Genomic DNA, 18563 nt, shown 5'->3' with positions numbered 1-18563 from the left:
TGAAGCCAAGATCCAATCTAAGTGGCCTCTACATTTCCGCTGTGTAGAGGAAATCAGCACCAGCTGATGGCCTTGGTGCTTTTCTGCCCTGCTGCCTTCTGATGTGCAGGGTGTCTTGGACTACACAGGGAGTAGTTTCATTCCTAAAGTATGATCTGCCTTCTTTGTGAACAGGTGTTTCTTTGGGATAGTAGATGGTACCTTCTCTATTCCCCTGCTGGTTTAATTAGTGTGTACTGTGTGATGCCTCAGTGTGTATATGTTAGAGAGCTTTTTTTTTTTTCAACAAACTGACAAAAATGTGCAAGAATGTATGGAATTAACATATGTACTCTATTTCTGGCCCTGGACTGAGAGACTCAGTAAGTGTGTTGGAGTAACTAAGTCTCAAACCTATGGTACTCCAATAACTTCAGATGTTTGAAGCTGTTCTTGGGATAAATTGACAGCCAAGGACAGTTGGGGATGGTGCACACAGAGGACGGGAGAGAGTGAGCAGTTTTCTTAGGTAATGTCTTCACTGGCTTGTTTTATTTGTGGGGGCTACTATAAAAGCCCATGTGCTTAAACAGCCTAACTAGGATTCAGAAGAAACTTTGAAGAGGAATTTTCCGAACTATTGTGCAAACAGTTGCTTGGAAGTGTTGGATGATTTATTATCAAACTTCTATAGGTGAGAATGGAATGTGTTTCTATTACAGTTGTGTAACTCTGCGAGTATATTTAATACCCTAACTTATTTGAAAAAAATTATATCAGCTTTCATTTACTTCAGATGCAGTTATCCCAGCTAATCCATAACACCTGTGTTACTTAGAGATGAGAATTCAAAAGTGAATTCTGCCTGTGTAGGTTGTTCCCTTTCCAGGTTGCCCAAGTCTCAATTGGATACATGGAGGAACTTCAAAGTTCCCAGAATGTGATAGTCTTGGTTTTGTGATTTTTTTTTTTTTTTTTTTTTTTTGAGGCTTGAATGAACTTGTCTGAAAATGATCTTTAAATTTTATTTGTTACAAGACTTGAATACTCATCTCACTGTAGGGAATAAAGGAACTGTCATTTTGGGCTTCTTTTTTTCAAACCTTTACCAAAAGATGCATTTTAGACACGCTGTTGTGTCCCCCTAGTGTCATTTAAACAAATTGCTTGACACTTAATTGCTCACCTAGCTATTGTATTGCATAACAGCATGTACCTGAGTTAAAAATAAAAAAGATCAAATTCTGTCCCCACAAATTAGATGTGTCTCCTTTCAGCACAGGATGAAGATATGAAATAAAACTTCCGAACCTTTTTGTAAGAACAGTCTTGTTCTTGAACATGTTCAGTGTTGCAAGACTACTTATTTTTGTATACTGTGAAATTCATAAAATGGATTTCTTGTAATGGCCGCTAACTGATTTTTTTAAAAAAAGGCAGGAATACTTTTCCCCGGTAGCAGGTGATAGGACAAGAGGAAATGGCCTCAAGTTGTGTGAGGGGACCTTTAGATTGAATATTAGCAAAAATTTCTTCACTGGAAGGGTTCTCAGGCATTGGAACAGGCTGTTCAGGGAAGTGGCTGAGTCACTATCCCTGAAGGTATTTAAAAGATGTGTGGATGTGGCACTGAGGGACATGGTTTAGTTGTGGACTGGCAGTGCTGAGTTAATGTTTGAACTCGAGGACCATAAAGGTCTTTTCCAACTTAAATGACTCCATCATTCTATGCAGTATTTCTGTGTTTATCTCGGTAGGCTCTGGGCTGTGTCCTGTACTTGCTGTGCTTTAGGCAACATCCATTCGAAGATGGAGCTAAACTTCGCATAGTCAATGGGAAATATGTCATCCCACAAAATGACACCCGCTATTCTGTGTTTCATGATCTCATTCGTAAGTTTACAATGTTATTTAATTTGGCATCTTTATGGATACATGTTACTGTTGACAGCGTTGTATTACTGATAGTTGAATGTTATTGACATGTGATGGTGAAAAAGGTGAACTGCAACAAATTCTTGTTTTCTTAATAATTTTAATCCATTATCAAAAAAATTAGGATGTGAAACTTGCTTTTTTAGTTCTGTTACCTGTCTTGCTTAGGATCTGAATTAGTGCACAGGAACAACTAGGGTTTTGATTTGGTTTCTTTGAACTTGCTTGAAAAATTCTCTTTTCTTTATATTTTAAAATAGACTACTGGAAACTTTAATTACAGTTCCAAAAAGATATCAAAATTCAACAGTATTAGACACAAAGTTACTTCTGTGGTTTTCATTAACTGATGCTGAAGTGTATTCTTTGAAATATTATTAATCCTGAGGAGTGTGTTGTGTTTTTCTCATGGATACCTGCTATGAGAATGATATTTAGATATGGATTTAGCAGTTGCTCCATTCTGTTCACTTGTTTGCTTCTTGCGCTGTTATGCACTGAAGAAATTAATATCAACTGGGAGAAAGGCCTTGAAGAATTTGTTACATTGTCTGAATCTCCTTTCGTAGGCTCCACTTTGAAGGTGAACCCAGATGAGAGACTGTCAATCACTGAACTTGTGAACCAGCTGCAGGAGATTGCAGCAGCTAGGAATGTCAATCCTAAATCCCCCATCACAGAGGTAAAGATGTCTCATAGGAGTATTATTGATTGGGTTTCCTTTCTGTCCTCTCTTCTCCAGTGAATGTGCATTTATTAACAGATTGCAGAGCAGGTCCCCTGTTCCTTAGTTTTTTGAAAATTTCACACTAATTTATTTTGAAATGCAGTTGAATTAATCTGTACCACTTGTTAGGATCCTTGAAAATGCTGCTTTCAAAGCACAGAGATGTTTAAGAAAACCAGTTGTCATTCTTATTATTAGAACAAAACAGCTTAGTGCATGGCTTGTGTAACTTACTAAGTTAAGTCAAAGAAAAACTCACTACTTTTACTCCTTGCTTTTTCTCTTGGTTTATTCTTTAGTTATGCTAGTGCTCTGTTTGACATGCTGTGTTTAATCATAAATAACTTGCACAGATAAATCTAGTATATGCAGGCTCTGCCTACACTAAGTGGATGTCTCCTGCCCAGTGTGTAATTTGCACAGCACTGCAAGTATCTTAACTTCCTGTCTTTCTCCTGGGGTTCAATTTGCTTGTTCTCACCCAGTAAAAGTAATTTGCAAAGCATAGCAAGTTGGCCAAATTAGCAGGAAAATACTCACAGCGAGCATTAATCTCCTCAGCTCCTGGAGCAAAATGGAGGCTATGGAAACAATGCTCAGCCTCGGACATCTGTGACCTCTGTTTCACAGAGCTCCAAGCCCACGGGACAGCTCAACAACATGTACAATGCAGGTATGTGCAGAGAGAGATGTCATCTTAGTGTAAAGTCAGGTGCATATCTTCCATATGGAAAAGAAGAAATCATTTGGGGGGTTGAGATATTTTGCTCTGGCACTAGCTATTCGACATTCATATAATTGCTTCTAACCTTGTTTTAGTTTTTGCGAAGTTTTGATTGTGTGTTGAAACATGCAAATGTGAATTTCTCAAGTTTGTTGCTGGGCAAGATAAAAATGAGGTTTCCTGTGGAAAATAATTTAAAATGCATAATTGACCTGTAGAGGCAGGAGTGTTGACATAAGTGAACTAAGACTTGATGAAAGTATGGATACAAGAAGCAATAATGTTCTAAAGAACAAGAGCTGTAGAGATAGCAGTCTTCAGCTTATGACAAACAAGTAAAAGTGGCTTCTTTTAAATCCCAAACTTTTGTGATTCAATGAGGCAATAATAATGGAAAGTGCATTGTGTAAAGAACAGCATATAAGAGGAGTTTGAATTTAAAGTGTTATCTTCCGAGTGCTGTATTTTAATTGAAAAGTTTTTACCTTTTGGTAAAAGTTACTGAAATCAGTACATATCCTGAGTTTGTGCACAACTTTGGATCTTTGGTTTACGAAGGCAAGAGGTGTCTTTGCTTTCCAAAAGGAACTATTTAACATCAAATAGGTTACAACTTAAAAAGACAGCAGCTGTTCTGTGGCATTTGCTATAACTGCTGAAATGGGCTTTGTGTCTAATGGCTGAGGTAGCCCAATAAATAAATGCAGAAGCAATTGCAGGGATTTTGCCTATGGACCATAGCAGTTCATTAATGCTAGGGAGTCACTGACCTCACATGTGTGTTTAGTTTAGCCTGCAGAAAGCCTGTATGAGGAAGAAATACTTCCATAAGCATCTGAGATCCATCCATCTCCTTTTCGCTCCTGCCCAAAAAGACTTTTGACCCCCTGTGATATTTTGAAGTGTATCTGGCAGTGACCGTTGTCTAAAGTTATTTGGTTTTGTCACTTCCAAAAGATTCATGTCTGACTACCTCAAAGGGAAAAAGCAGCAGCCTAAATTCAATTTATTGGCTGTCCCGTCAGTACTTTCAGAAATAGCTATAGCTGGTACTGCCATGAGCTCAGCTAGTTATGGGAGCATTGTGCAGAAAGGACTGCAGGACACCTGAAGTTGCACCATAAGACATCAGTGGTGGGGAGGAGGAGTTGTAGTTCCGACTGAGATAAAACATGGGTTGGACTAGCAGAACTAAATTAAATCAACCAAAACACATCTCCAAAATGATACAGTTAAAAGCTTACATACCCATTCTGTAAAAATGGGTATTCCAGAGCACATGCAATTGAAAATACTTAAATAGTAAAGAAACAAGCAGTTTGACAGGCTTATTTACATCTAAGTTCTTATTGTTCTTTCTGCATCCATATTAACTAACATATGTAAATATGGAACATTACAATTAATGTAGATGATATCAAGGGAATATTTCATACTGTATTCAAATTTTCTTCTACTTTGGTATATCTTGATTGATATTAATAATGCTGAACTGTCAATGAAACAAAATTTATTAATTTTACAGGGGAAATTTTAAAATTGGGTAATATTTATTGTAGTAATGTCATGTGTATGTTAATTTCTGTGGACGAATCCAGTTTCCAAATGTAATTGTAATCAAAAGTCAGTCTGGTCATCTGTTTTATGCAAGAATGGCTGCTGTTTGTTGCATACAGTCATATTAAAAGGGTTGTTGCGCTGCAGTGCTGTGCTATCTGGGATGCTGTGCTTAAAAAGTAACTTAACTATGCTAGCTGCTTTTGAAGCCCTGCATTAAAATGTGTCTTTCGGAGATGATTAAGTAGATCTGCTAATAATAAGCTGCATTTTAAGAAACTGATACTCAAAAAAGACAGTATTTTACTGCGTTGATAATATGAAACATATGCCTTACTTTCAGAAATTTTTTATCTTGTCTTCTCATAAATACAAACAGCAGATTAAACAATGTGTTATGTACTTCCTGGCTGTGTAGGTCATAGTTAAGGAGAACTTTAGAACTGTGAGCCTTACAGCAAGGTGTAGCCTACATGTGCATTCACTTCCAGCTTTGTAGGCAACGTACTTTAAGTCATATCCTGGAATGGGCCCCATAATAAAGTACAATTATTTTTATTCGACTACTCTAGGCCTGACCGTTGCGGAATGTGACCAGACTTATGGAGGGTTCTTTGATATTCTGAGGGGTGGAACAGAGCGATTTTTCACTAATATTAAGGATACATCTTCTAAAGTTATCCAGTCTGTGGCCAAGTGAGTAAAAAAAAAAAAAAAAAAATAAAAATTTAACAACTGTTCTGCTAAGAGTTCTAAATGAAGGCTCAGGAGCTTACTTCAGAAATTATAAACTCAGCATACCTTTCCAAGTTTGAGCTCTAATAGGTGGTAGCCAGCCCCTGAGATTTTATGAATGGTATTAATACAAAAGTTACTTTAGCAGTCATATACTAGAATTGAGAATGTTTCAGCAAAAGCCTGTCTGTAAGTACTTCTTACCTTACTGTATTTTAAATCCTGAAAGCTTGTGAGAGGTGAGCAAGTGGGTGCTGGAGCATGGGAGAGAGGTATGGAATAGGACTGTCATGAAGCAAAATGAATGAATTGAATTAGTAGAAAGTGCCTTTGTTAATAAGAGAGGAAGAAAAAAGGATGGAATGGTGAAAGGTACAAATCAAGGGAGTGGATCTGAGGGGGGAAAAAACCTGCAGGGAAATAATGAATAAGCTCTTCAGTTTAGCTTTCAGGTAGAATCCTGTGCCTTCAAGACAGTATGAGGGGATCTGTTTGTCTCCTTTGCCCTGCATTGCCTGGATGGATGCTCTCCTGTTTAGATGTGTATGTTTTCAGATTCCTAATGTGTGATTATTTTTTTTAAGCAGGTTTTCAGCCCCATTTCAAATGTTTCTCTATTATCAATATTAATTGATTTGTATGATTTATATATTTTTCTCATAATAAATTTTTATGCAGTGTTAAAGGGTTTTCTTAGTTCTAAAAGGAACAGATAAGTCACTACTGAATACCATGTCTGAAGTAGAGCCCTATAAGGAATACTGAACCTTGTTCCTCACTGTAGGCTTTGTGCCCCTTTAATTGGGATACTAATTGAGCTACTGCTTGTGAAGTCTGTTGCTTGCTATGTGGATTTTTTCAGTTTCTGTGTGTAACTTGTGTATAGTACTTCTCTAAAGTGTTTATAATATTCAGGTAAGTTAGATTTGTAGATACTGCACCTTCATGGTCACTTCAAGTGCTTTTTTAGCTGTTTGCTCTTACATTTAACCTGTTTAAACTTCCTATGCATGGTTTAAAAAGGCCAGGTCCTCTTTGTTTTGTTTTGTTTTTTTAAAGTTGCAAAAGTGGTGGAGCTTTGGTTTGTCCTTAAGCTTTCTACAGAAGCACTTGGGACAGCAGCATCGAACTCTTCACCCTGGGGAAACCACGTGGACTCAAGATAGGGAGGTGTACAAGGGCAACAAACTGTTGCATGATGAAACCTAGTTTTGACAAAGTTATAAGCCCTACTTTCCCATGGTTGTATATTAGGTCTTACTCAGATACTGTATTTTTATTGTACACTATGTGCTTCTGAAGTATTCCTGCACTTCAGTGTCTTGTACTCTTATCTCCACGTGACTTTCTGGGTTGTTGGACCTCCATCACTTATGTTTGAAGAGGTTTCCTCTTCCTGCTCTTGCAAGTGATTTCTTCCTTAAAGGCTACTGGAAGTTTTAATAATTTTTTGAATTTGGTGTTGTGCCGTTTTCCCCTTTTCTAGTGGTGGATTAGAACTGTCTAAAATTGTCTTCTTAATATGGAATTCTGGATTCCTTTCCCCATCCACGGCGTGGGGCTGGCCCAGTTCTAGTTCCTTCTCCATCTGAAGAACCATTGCGACGCCTTGAGGGATGGGGAAAGGAAACTCCAGGGGTATCTCAGGGTTTTTTCAGGCCCTGAGCCTGGAGGGGAGAGGTGCTCCCCCCTCCCTCCCCCCACACGTGGCCCCATGGCCGGCAGGGAGACAGGACACAGGACACCGGGCGTGGAGAGGAGGCAAGAGAGAGTTTATTGTGGGGGATGTTACATTTATAGGGTTTAGGAGGATTCACAGAGTAACCAATTAGAAGTCTCAAGGGGTTTACAGGAACACCCAATCACAGGAAGAGGTTAACAAAGGCCAATGGGAGACACCTCAGGACACCTTCCCAGGACATTCCTGCATGGATAACAAAGGGGGTTGTGGGAAGAAGAAGCATGTGTTTGCCAAGACACCACCAAAAGCCATTTTAAAACCTGTTCAAACCACAGTTTTCCCATATAATGCAGGTTTAATGCTACATGGAATGGCTTATGCTGTACCTACACCTTATTTTTATTTATCTTACCTAACAGATGTGTGTAGCTTTTTGCTTTGTTTCTATAGTAAGTGTAGCGTGCAAGGAAGAAAACAGTGGTTGTGTATCCAACCACATCTGCAGAGCTCATCTAGCAACTTCTGAAGTATTGGACAGTGAGTGCTTGCTGTCTGGAAAGATTCTGTTTGGTTCTTGTGCTCTTCTCTACAATTGTTTAGATTACAGTGACTGCCCAAAATAAGTCTTACATCTATCTTATTTTTAAAGTTAGTGTGCTACTTGTCAGTTGCTGGTTAGTGTTCTGTGCATGAACAGAACAGTTTAGTGCATGGCTTGTGGAACTTACTAAGTATTAGTCAAAGAAAAACTCACTACTTTTACCCCTTGCTTTTTCTAATTACAGAAAGTCACATGTAGATATTTATTAGAATTGAATATATTGTAAGTGTAATTGTTTGACCTTGTTTTGCTTGGTAGCTCCTAGTGGATAGGAGTACTGTCATATCCAAATGAAATCAATGACCACAGCCCTTTTCCACCTAATGGGGGATACACTTGCATGGGCTGTGGTGGATTGACAGAGGGTCGTCAGACAGTATTTTATGTTCCAAGATTCATCATAAGGAGATCAGTCCCTCACAGATGTTTTTGACTATGTTGGTTGCATAGGAAGAGTAGGAGGGTTTATGTTGAAGTGATTCTTGAACATCACCTCTGAGAGAACATGTGAGACTGTCAGGTTTTTTTTTTTAAGTTCTACACTATCATAAAAAGATTTCATGTAAGGCCCTCTATCTTCATACTACATTTCTGGTTTTTTGTGTTATGTAAGCAAATTTAGTCATTGGGTGGAGGAATGGAGAAAAAAAGGTTGAGGGAATTTGCCAAGTATGTCATTATGTTTGTGAGAACCAATTACTTCAATACTAATTTTCCAGGTAATGTTTAACCAATACTGAAAAAAAAGAAACTCTCTCCACTTGTAATCTGCCAATATTCTTTAGCAGGCCTTAGTTCTGTAATTTTCATTCCTTGATAAGCCTGTAGTGTATTTTTAATCCTAGCTGTATTTATCAGTTCACTGAAATGGCAAAAAGTGAATTAACAGGACCAGTACTTAATGTTCTGTAGGACCTAAGGTAGGGTCAGGTCCTTCAACATTTATTCTGCTGCTGGGAGTCCCACGACTGGGCTTGTGCATTCATAGACTGTGTTTCAATCAAGCTGAATTGTTAATGCTTTGTTTGCATCTACTATAGGACATGTCTCTTTCTGTCGTGATCATTCTCTGCTTTACAAGCTTGTCTTGTGGCTACAGCTGATAGAATCAGTGGTGTGAGAATATCTCTTCTACTATTGCATGCTTGACTGCCATTCCAAAGCTCTTCAACCAACACAAGAAGCAGACATTTTGCACCAATTAAAATGTCTCTTCCTTGTCACGCATCTTTGCCACCATGCTTAAGCACTCCTTGTGTTGGAGTCTGCCATCTCATTAGGTAGGGGTTCTCCTTCCTGCTTATGATTGCTTTTCTGAATTGTGGACTTACTTCCTTTATCTGCAGACAGACTTCTGTTACTCTTGTGTGTTTCTCTCTCTTGTGAAGCTTCTGTGCCCTTGACCAGCTTTTACACTCATTGAGGTCTGCATCCACACAGGTTACAAATGCCCTGCCAAAAAACATAGCTAAATGTTTAAAGTATCTGATCTTCACTAGCATTGAAAGCAGCACTCAAAACTTATGATCAGTCTTCCTTTGCTTTGTTAGAACAGTCTCTTTCACTGAAAAGATTCTGATGTAGTAATCTATGGAACAATTAGCTGCTTTTTATTGCCAGCTTTCTTTGCTTCTAAGGTAATTTTATTTCTGCTTTAATGCCATGTTAATATCATAGATCTTTGTATTACACTAAGTAGTTGAATAATTAATTCAGTTTTATGAAGCAAAACTAAGTGGGAACAGATTGATGTGGATTTCAGTGCTGCTTTTCTTCATTGCTTTTAAAAAAATAAACTGAAAAAAAAAGGTACTTAGCTAATTAATAGACATTTTTTCCTAATCTTGTAAGCGTAGAGATGTCTGGAGGAAGATTGCTTAGTATGAGGGTGTTATTTAAGTGAAGATAATGGTATGTATTGATGCCTGTGCAGCTTATGCTAAGGAAAAAACCTCAGGAGCAGTTAATTGAGGGTGAGATAAGGAAAGGGTTTAATTTGTGCCAAGGCATAGATGTTACATGACGCGCACCAGGTGTACCTGAGATGTTACATTTTATGATACTGCTTGACCAATCCAAGTTTTGTCCATCCCGTAGCCTTTGCCCTGGCCCACCCCCTGGGAATTGGGTCTGTGGGCTTTTGGAACCACCTCTTCATCATTCTCATCATCCTCAGAACACAAAGGGTACACGGTCACCTAGTTCTTGACTGTGTTCTGTTGTTCAGGCCAAGATATGAGCGTTCTCTAAACAGCATAGGCCTTGCCTTGACAAGAGACTAAACATTTCTACTGAATTCAGGGGTAGATTTGATATGGGGGGCATGGAATGGGGTAAGAGGGTTGAGGAATGTGTAAACTACTTGTGCTACAGGGTGAGGGATAAGGACTGAAAACTTACAAAGCTTACAAAATTAGAAAAATAAGAAACTAAAAGGGTCTTAAGACATCAATATACTCAAATTGCAGCTATGCTGGTTAGTCTGTCATTCTTTGTTCTTTCTCATCTTTAGCTAATAACACAGGGTAACTATGCACAGCTGTAGAATTTTGTTCTGTATGCTAATTAGTTGTGGTCTTTAGGTGCAGCTCTTTTCTGGCAAGGTTGATAATGCCAACCATTTACATAGTGAAAAGTTTTTTAACATCTAATTAAAACTTCTGATTTTTGCTTAGGTATTTATTGTGCAAAATGAGAATTCATGTCTTACTTGCTACATTTCATAGAATCATACAACGGTTTGGATTGGAAGCATCATCTAGTTCTAACCCCTGTGCAATGGCCAGGAACACCTTCCACTTAGACTAGGTTGCTCAAAGCCCCATCCAGCCTGGCCCTGAACACTTCCAGGGCTCGGGCATTTGCAGCTTCCCTGTTCCAGTGCCTCACCACCCTCACAGTGAAGAATTTCTATCTCATCTATCCATGCCCTCTCCATTTAAAACCATTCCCTCTTGTCCTATCACTATATGCCCTTGTAAAAAGTCCCTCTCCAACCTTCTTGTAGGCCCCCATTAGGTACTGTAAGAAAAATCCCCATGCCTCTGTTTGGAGACTACACTAGTCTAGTCCAGTCCCTCTAGACTTGCTAAAAAGCCTTGAATTAGCCTGGTACCATCAGAAAAGTGATTAAATATTAGTGTCATATTACACATTCTTATTAAGCTTAATTAGAGCCTTAAAAGCACATTGAATTTTCTATATTGAATCACAGGCCAGAAACCCTCTTTGCAAGTCTGTTTATGTGTTTGTGTGCTTTCCTACTCTTATCACCTGCCAGCAACATTTCTATGTAAATGAAATTTCTGCTGTTAACAACATGAAAAGAAAGACCTTAATTGTGATTTGTAGTTACAGGGTTATATCTTGAAATATGTAGGAATGCTTACCAATGTGACAAAGCATTTTTTCCTCCTTCTTGCTGTTTAAAGAAATGCTAGTTAGCATAAAACACTCCACTGTAAACAGAGAACCTTGTGTTCAAGTATTACTACTGAAATAGCTCTGAAATCTTCAGAATAAAGTTCAAGGCACTTTAAGGACATGGTATGTTAGATGTATTCTGGACACGCCTAAATTGATTCAACTAAATTCCTGGTACTGCAGTTTAGAAGCTAAGTTTTAACTGCTCAAACATTCTGAGACTTCTTCAGTGTAACAAGCACACAGCTTTTTTTTTTCCCCCCTTCAAAACAGCATGCTTGAGTTGGCTGTACTCTGTTGTTGACATGCTAAACTGCATTCTTGCAGTAGTATGTGTATGGTGAGGTCCATGCTCCTAATAATGTTGCATTTTAATTTAGACAATCGTAAAAACCAGAGCTGAATCGAGTGGTGTTGCCAGTACGAAGTCAGAATCTGAAAGTCTTCCCGCAGGAAGAGATGTGAGGACTATTGGTTTTTGCCTCTTAATAGTTCTGCAATTCTGTTTCATGTTTCTGCTTAAGCTTGGTGTTAAAGCACTGAAGAGATAAAGGTTCTTTGTTCTTCAGCTCTTGCATTAGGTAGTCCTTTATCTTGAAAAGTTGGTATTATTACAGAGATCTACATATTTTCTTGCTTGAAGCTCTTAGGTGTAAGCAACAAATAACATTTGATAGTTCTTAATTATATGAAGGACTATAATCATCATTAATTTTTGTAAGTAATCATGATTAGCTCTGAATTTAAATTTCTGCCCTAATTACTTTGGCTGCAACAGTGTTGCCGCTTGAGCTTACCTATGTCCTTCCAATAGTGCAACACGTTGTGAAATAGTGGCCATTTGTCTACCTCCCTGTGCAAGATTTTTCAAGGCTGAGGAATTTTTCTTAGTGCTTTGTCTAGGGGGACTCACCCTTCTTTGTGGTGATTTCAGTTTGAGATAGCCTTCCATTCAGAATAGTTGTCATTGCCTTATCTAAAATCCTTCTCACAGTCCTTTATTCAATAATTTTTTAATCAGTCCCGCTAACCTCTTTTATGTTTACTAGCAAGCAATAAAGAATCAAATGTTTCTCTCTTGGTGTGTAAAATTTGAGTTCAGTATCCTGGTTCTACTCTTTTATGTAGTGTCTTGAAACTTTGTTGGAAACTCTGCATTCCTGAAACATGCATTGTAGTGTTGTGATGACATTTTGATGTTCTGGAGTTAATGTCCTACTAACATGTTTAAGTTAGGAATATCTAAGTTAAGTTCTGTAGGTGAGGTTTGTTCTTATTTTGCCAATCCAGGAGTGCAGACTTATATAATTATACTCAAGGATGTTGGCCTGGCACTGAGTCTCTTCAGGTTTTCTTTTTTTTTTTTTGTTTTGTTTGTTTGTTTGTTTGCGTTTTTGTTTGGTTTGGTTTGATGTTTGTTTTTGTTTTTTGTTTGTTTTTGTTTTTGTTTTGTTTTGGTTTTTTAAATTTTTTTTCATTCTGCTACATAGCAGATACCTTAGAAAGAAAAAATAATACTGATCTTAAATTAGTAAATTATTGACATAATGTGGGTGATAGGGTAGAGATGCAGGGAATAGACCTAAATAAGTACATTAAAAAAAAAAAGTCACTGGGAGATTATTTTTCAAAAAGGCTACTTTTTAAAGCTATACACAACTGTATAATGAGATGACACTCAAAAGAAAGATCTGTCTGAAGGGTCTCCCAGTTGTACCCTGTCTATTAAACAGATCACAGCCTCAGTTATTAAGAAAAAAGAAGTGTAGTTGTAGTTGATGACTCCCTTCTGAGAGGAACTGAAGGCCCTGTATGCCAACCAGACCCATCCCACAGGGAGGTCTGCTGCCTTCCTGGAGCCCAGGTGAGGGATATTAGCAGGAGACTCCCTGAGCTAATTCAGCCCTCTGATTATTATCCACTGTTTGTAGTCGAGATTGGCAGCAATGAGATTGATAAAAGAGGTACCAGGGTAATTAAAAAGGAATTCAAGGCTCTGGGCTGTTTGGTTGATAGGAAAGGAGTGTAGGGTTGTGTTCGCCTTAGTTCCTGCAGTAGCAGGGATGAATGAGAAGTAGGAAAACCCGTTTTTTCAATAGGTGGCTAAAGGATTGGTGCCACCAGCGGAATTCTGGTTTTTTTGATCATGGGGCAACTTTTATGGTACCAAACCTGTCAGAGTCAGATGGGCTTCATCTGTCTAGCAAGGGCAAAAGGACTCTAGCCTGTAAGTTGGAAGGGCTGATTAAGAGGGCATTAAACCAGGTTTGAAGGAGGAAGGGGTTGGAACCAGGCTCTCCAGCTGAAGTGCATGTACACCAATGCACGCAGCATGGGTAACAAACAAGAGGAGCTGGAAGCCATTGTGCAGCCAGAAAGCTGTGATGCAGTCACCATCAGAGAAATGTGGTGGGATGACTCACATGACTGGAGTGCTGCCATGGGTGGCTACAGGCTCTTCAGAAGGGACAGGCAAGGTAGGAGAGGTGGAGGGGTGGCTCTATATGTTAGAGTCTCTCGACTTTGTAGAACTTGAGGTCAGTGGTGATAAGGTTGAGTGCCTGTGGATCAGAATCAAGGGGAGTCTGTTGCTGCACCATGATTAAATTACTTAGGTCTGAGACTCTTCTGTGGGAGGCCTGGGGTCGATCCAGTGAGGAAGCCTGACTCTGTGAGTGTGGGGCGTGTGGGGAGTCAAGCAGGGCACGTGTGGGCTAACTGGAGCCACCCACTGTGAAGGGGCTCTGGTCCTGGCAGTGACAGTTTGGTGGTGGGAGTGTGACTGCCAGAGTGCTCCTCAATGATCAAATAGGGAAATTTCCTTAACACTATTCATATGGAATCCAGATACTGGATGGCATGGCCATCTGTGCCATGAGTTACACAATTTTAAACTTTGAAGCTTCAACGAGGATGTTAATGCTTCCTCGTTAGGCTTTCAAACTGATTCCCTACAGTGAATTTTTATCAGTAAGAGTAGGAGCTAGAGGAGTGAGTTAAACATTAAAGGCATCTCTACAAAATCCCAGAGATGGTTTTGAAGGAACTGATTTAAATGAGGAACTGTTCAAACACAGTATCTGTTCTGGCCCTGTTCTGAAAACCTTGAAGTGTTGAGGTTGCAATCCTCAAATGGAAAAAATGAAACATTATTCATGGTCATGAATGTGACCTGAGAGACCTGGCTTTTAAACTTATGGCTTGAATGTTTATATTTCCCAGTACTAACTCTAGTGTGTTCTGTTTCAGTTATGCAAAAGGAGACTTGGATATATCGTACATCACTTCCAGAATTGCTGGTATGATAGCTATGTTTTTCTTAAGCATAACTTCTCATTGTTCTTATAGTATGAAAAATGTCACCTGCTGTTTGTTCTGTCTTTAGTGATGTCCTTTCCAGCTGAAGGAGTAGAATCTGCCATCAAAAATAACATAGAAGATGTGCGGTTATGTCTGGACTCTAAACATCCTGGCCACTATGCTGTGTACAATCTCTCTCCAAGAACATACAGGGCTTCAAGATTCCATAATAGGGTGTGTATAGTTCTTTGTGTATTTCTGTAAAAGATCTTGCAAGAAAATGTCCTGATTATACCTTCATCTTTTTATTGTGAAGTATGTTCAAGGAGGCTAATCAAAAAGCTGACAAAAGAATAATAATAAGAAAAATAAACATGACAAAAGAATAAGTGTAAACACAAGGTCAAAGAGTTAACTTGTATTCTGCTTATCTTTACTTTAAATCCAAACTTAACTGATTACAGACTAATCTTTTTCTGACTAAAGTTCACTTTTCCTGGGCTAGTGATATCTTTGAAAACATGTCCAGGTACCTTACATGTTTCAAATTTAAATGAGGAGTACTTCATGTAGTTCAAGTCTTACTAAATTTCAGCCTCTCCTATATTCTGCCACTTTGCTTTATCAAGGACATGGTGACTGATTTGCATAACCTGTTCACTGGACTTTCTCCCACTACACGCCATTTGACTCCTGTATGGCTCAGCTGACTGACTGTTGGTACTGTCTTCAGTGTTGTTGTAGCTTAGCTGACGCTCCATTGGCCTTTCTGGCAATTTCTCTGATACTGAAATGAAGATGTTTGCCTAAATCAGTAACAAGGTAGCGAGCACAGCTTCTTAGCTGTTGAGATACTGGACTTCTGTGTCTGTTCCCAAGTAAACCTCAACTGTCCTGCAAGAGGCTCAACAGTGGAGACTTTTACTGTGTTGTGAGTTGTGTCACTGGCCACATTAGACTTCGCCTAAACAGTCTGTACTGATCATGCCCCTTTCTCCCAATACTGTCTGTCCAGAAGAGAATCTAGAACAGTTATATGTTACAGGAATCCCCTTGTTCTGCAGGGCCATCCTTGGCATTGCCTCAGCTATCACAGTTGGTTTAACATGTCAGGCTGAGGTCTATTTAATGAATTTGTCCTAGTGCTATCACTTCCTTCCTTTTGTTTTGTTGTAAACTTGTCTACAATATCGAGTATTGTCACACCCGAAAGAAGTCATTACTGCCTCTTTGGATAGATGCAATCAGCTGCTTTATCTGCAGCTGGTTCACTATGAGGCTCAGGCAGAGGCTATTTAAGATGGAAGGCAAATCTTAATCATGCAGGAAACCTCCTACATGATTATTTGTAGCAAAGCAAAATTGTTCAGCAATGATTTTTAGTGCTAAATTGCTGGAAAGTCTACCGAGGCTGATGTAGTGAACTGATTTATTCCTCATACTACAAAGCTGTTGATCTCTGTTTATGGAATGATAAATTTTGAGGCTGGGAATTAGTTTATGCTGAAAATGGTTTTTTGGTATGCAAGTTTGAGGTGTCTGTACACTGATATTTCTGATGTATCTGTGCTATGAGTGGTGATATAAGCACAACTAAATCTACCATTGATCTGAAACAGTTCTCACCCAAGTTTCTTTTTGACGTTAATGTTGTCTTACTATCTTTGTTTTGCTGGGTAGTAGTAGTAGGTCATAACTAGTCAAAACATTGTAGGTTCCTGCTAACTTTATTGTCTAGGAGTATTTAGGAAGTTTCTACAAAGCATTGTCTTCTGTTTTTTTGGTTTTTTTTGGTTTTTTTTTTAAGGGTGACTATTTTACTCAGAAAACAAACTCTTTAATTATATTTGGGAATTTTACCTGCCCGTTCTTGAAATCAAGATGTCCAGCAATTCTGACTAACTTCATTATTCAGTGCTGGGTGAGAGCAGCCATGCAGGGACCTAAGGAGGCTTAGTTTTTTTTTTAGTGCCTCCTAAAGATAATTAAGGCAAGCCTTAAACTTGATCATAGAAGAACAGTTTCTAAAATTTTTAATTCTGACACTTTGCTTAGAATGTATTTATGAAATTATATATTCTTGGCTTCTTGCTATATGCTGTCTGTATGGAACTTCTACAAATTTCTTTTATCTTGGTTAAAGTAGTGGTAGCTTTGAAGTCTCCTCAGCTAGCTTTGAGTCCTGCTAAGATTAGGTTGCTCAGAGATTGTGCACTGTCTGTCGTTCTGCTTATTGTCAGGACACTCTGAGCTTAAAATACAGCCAAAGAAACAGAAGGTAATGTAGTTTTGTTACATCTGTTTACATCTTGTAATAAAACTAGTCTTTGAGTAGAAAGTAAATGGTAAATCCCTCAGAAAAGCCATAACTTTTTACTTTTTTGAATGCACATACTTTTCTGGTTCGAAGCTGCAATGCTGCAATGTGATTCTTTCACTGTGTCATGGTTTAACCCACGGCAACCAAACCCCACACGGCTGCTTACTCAGTCCTCGCTGGTAGGATGGGGAGAGAACCAGAAGGGTGAGAGTGAGAACAGCTGGGCCGAGATAAAGATAGTTTAACATGTAAAGCAAAACCTGCAGGTGCAAGCAAAGCAAAACAAGGAATTCATTCACCACTTCCCATGGGCAGGCAGGTGCTCAGCCATCTCTAGGAAAGCCAGGCTCCATCACATGTAATGGTCACTTGGGAAGACAAACACTATCACTTTGGATGTTCCCCCTTTCCTTCTTTCTGCCCCATCTGAGCGTGATGTCCTGTGGTATGGAATATTCCTTGAGTCAATTGCGGTCAGCTGTCCTGGCTGTGTTGCTTCCCAACTGCTTGTGCACCCCCAGCTGCTCGCTGGTGACGTGATGGGAGGGGCAGAAAAGGCCTTGACTTTGTGTAAGCATGGCCCAGCAATAACAAAAACATCCTTGTGTTATCGGCGCTGTTTCTAGTACAAAGCTGAAACACAGCCTCGTTTAGTTACTACGAAGAAAATTACTCCAGCCAAAACCAGCACACTACTATTGTAATATTTGGGATGTGGTGAAGCCTGCATTTGAGGTTTATTGAGTCCTGTGGTGAGTGGGGATATAAAGGACTTCTTGTCTTAGCTTTTATTTATTCACTGGCGACTTTGTGTAAGCTTTCACTAACAAAGGAACATTCAATTTAAATCTCTTGTAAAGTGATGCTTTCTGAAACTGCCTTCTTTTTTTTAATTAAAATACTAGAGTACAGTTAAATGTTGTAGAAGACTTGTATGTCAGCCTGTTTTCCTGTGCTTGGTGCAAAATCAGTATTTTGTGATAATCAGTTCAGGTAATTCATCGCAGAGTAACCCTTGAACTCTTTATCTGGGTAGGAAAGCATCTTGCTGATAGGAAAACTTGGTCTTTGACATCTGGCAATTGCAGTTGAGATTAAAAACAAATAGGAAAAGCTCACTTTGTAAGTTGCTTCCTTGATCTTGAATATATCTGCTCTTTAGGTGTTGCAAGTGTATCAAGGACCAAGTTTCGTATACTGGAGGACAATTGATTTTAAGGATATAGGCTCTTAGTAGTGAGGCTGATTATTTGGCAATGTTTTGTAGCACTAATTGCAGAAGGAATATTACTTAACCACTGAAGATCATTGAATAAAAGACAAATATAAAAAGAAGCCTAGTCTTTTTATTGTTGGGGGTTTTTTTGGCTGTTTTTTTGCTTAAGTGTATGTGTACAACAGTTGAAAGCTGTTTTACTTGATTCCTTGCTCTAAGAATATTTCAGATAGTAATTTGAGTTGTTGATACTTCTAGTGCAGCAGACTTGTAGACAGGACTGGAGTTTTATTGCACTTCATCCTATAAAGTGGCGTTTACACTGTGTGAGACTACTTTTCTTGAGCACCTTGCTTAATTTCATC

The 18563-nt window shown here is 38.8% G+C and overlaps 1 protein-coding gene across 3 annotated transcripts in view; it reads left to right on the top strand.

The window, feature by feature from the left end:
- The window catches only part of GAK (cyclin G associated kinase), a 75139-nt gene that overhangs the window by 23799 nt on the left and 32777 nt on the right, over positions 1-18563 (top strand). For all 3 annotated transcript variants that reach the window (XM_027652993.1, XM_027652994.1, XM_027652995.1), the window contains exons 8-13: positions 1737-1872; positions 2484-2596; positions 3203-3314; positions 5495-5618; positions 14612-14661; positions 14748-14896. In XM_027652993.1, the coding sequence (XP_027508794.1) occupies positions 1737-1872; positions 2484-2596; positions 3203-3314; positions 5495-5618; positions 14612-14661; positions 14748-14896 (684 nt within the window). The remainder of the gene's footprint in view (positions 1-1736; positions 1873-2483; positions 2597-3202; positions 3315-5494; positions 5619-14611; positions 14662-14747; positions 14897-18563) is intronic.

Source organism: Corapipo altera, unplaced genomic scaffold, assembly GCF_003945725.1.
Source record: "Corapipo altera isolate COAL_440 unplaced genomic scaffold, ASM394572v1 61305, whole genome shotgun sequence".
Lineage (NCBI taxonomy): Eukaryota > Metazoa > Chordata > Aves > Passeriformes > Pipridae > Corapipo > Corapipo altera.
This window is presented reverse-complemented; position numbering and strand designations above follow the sequence as displayed.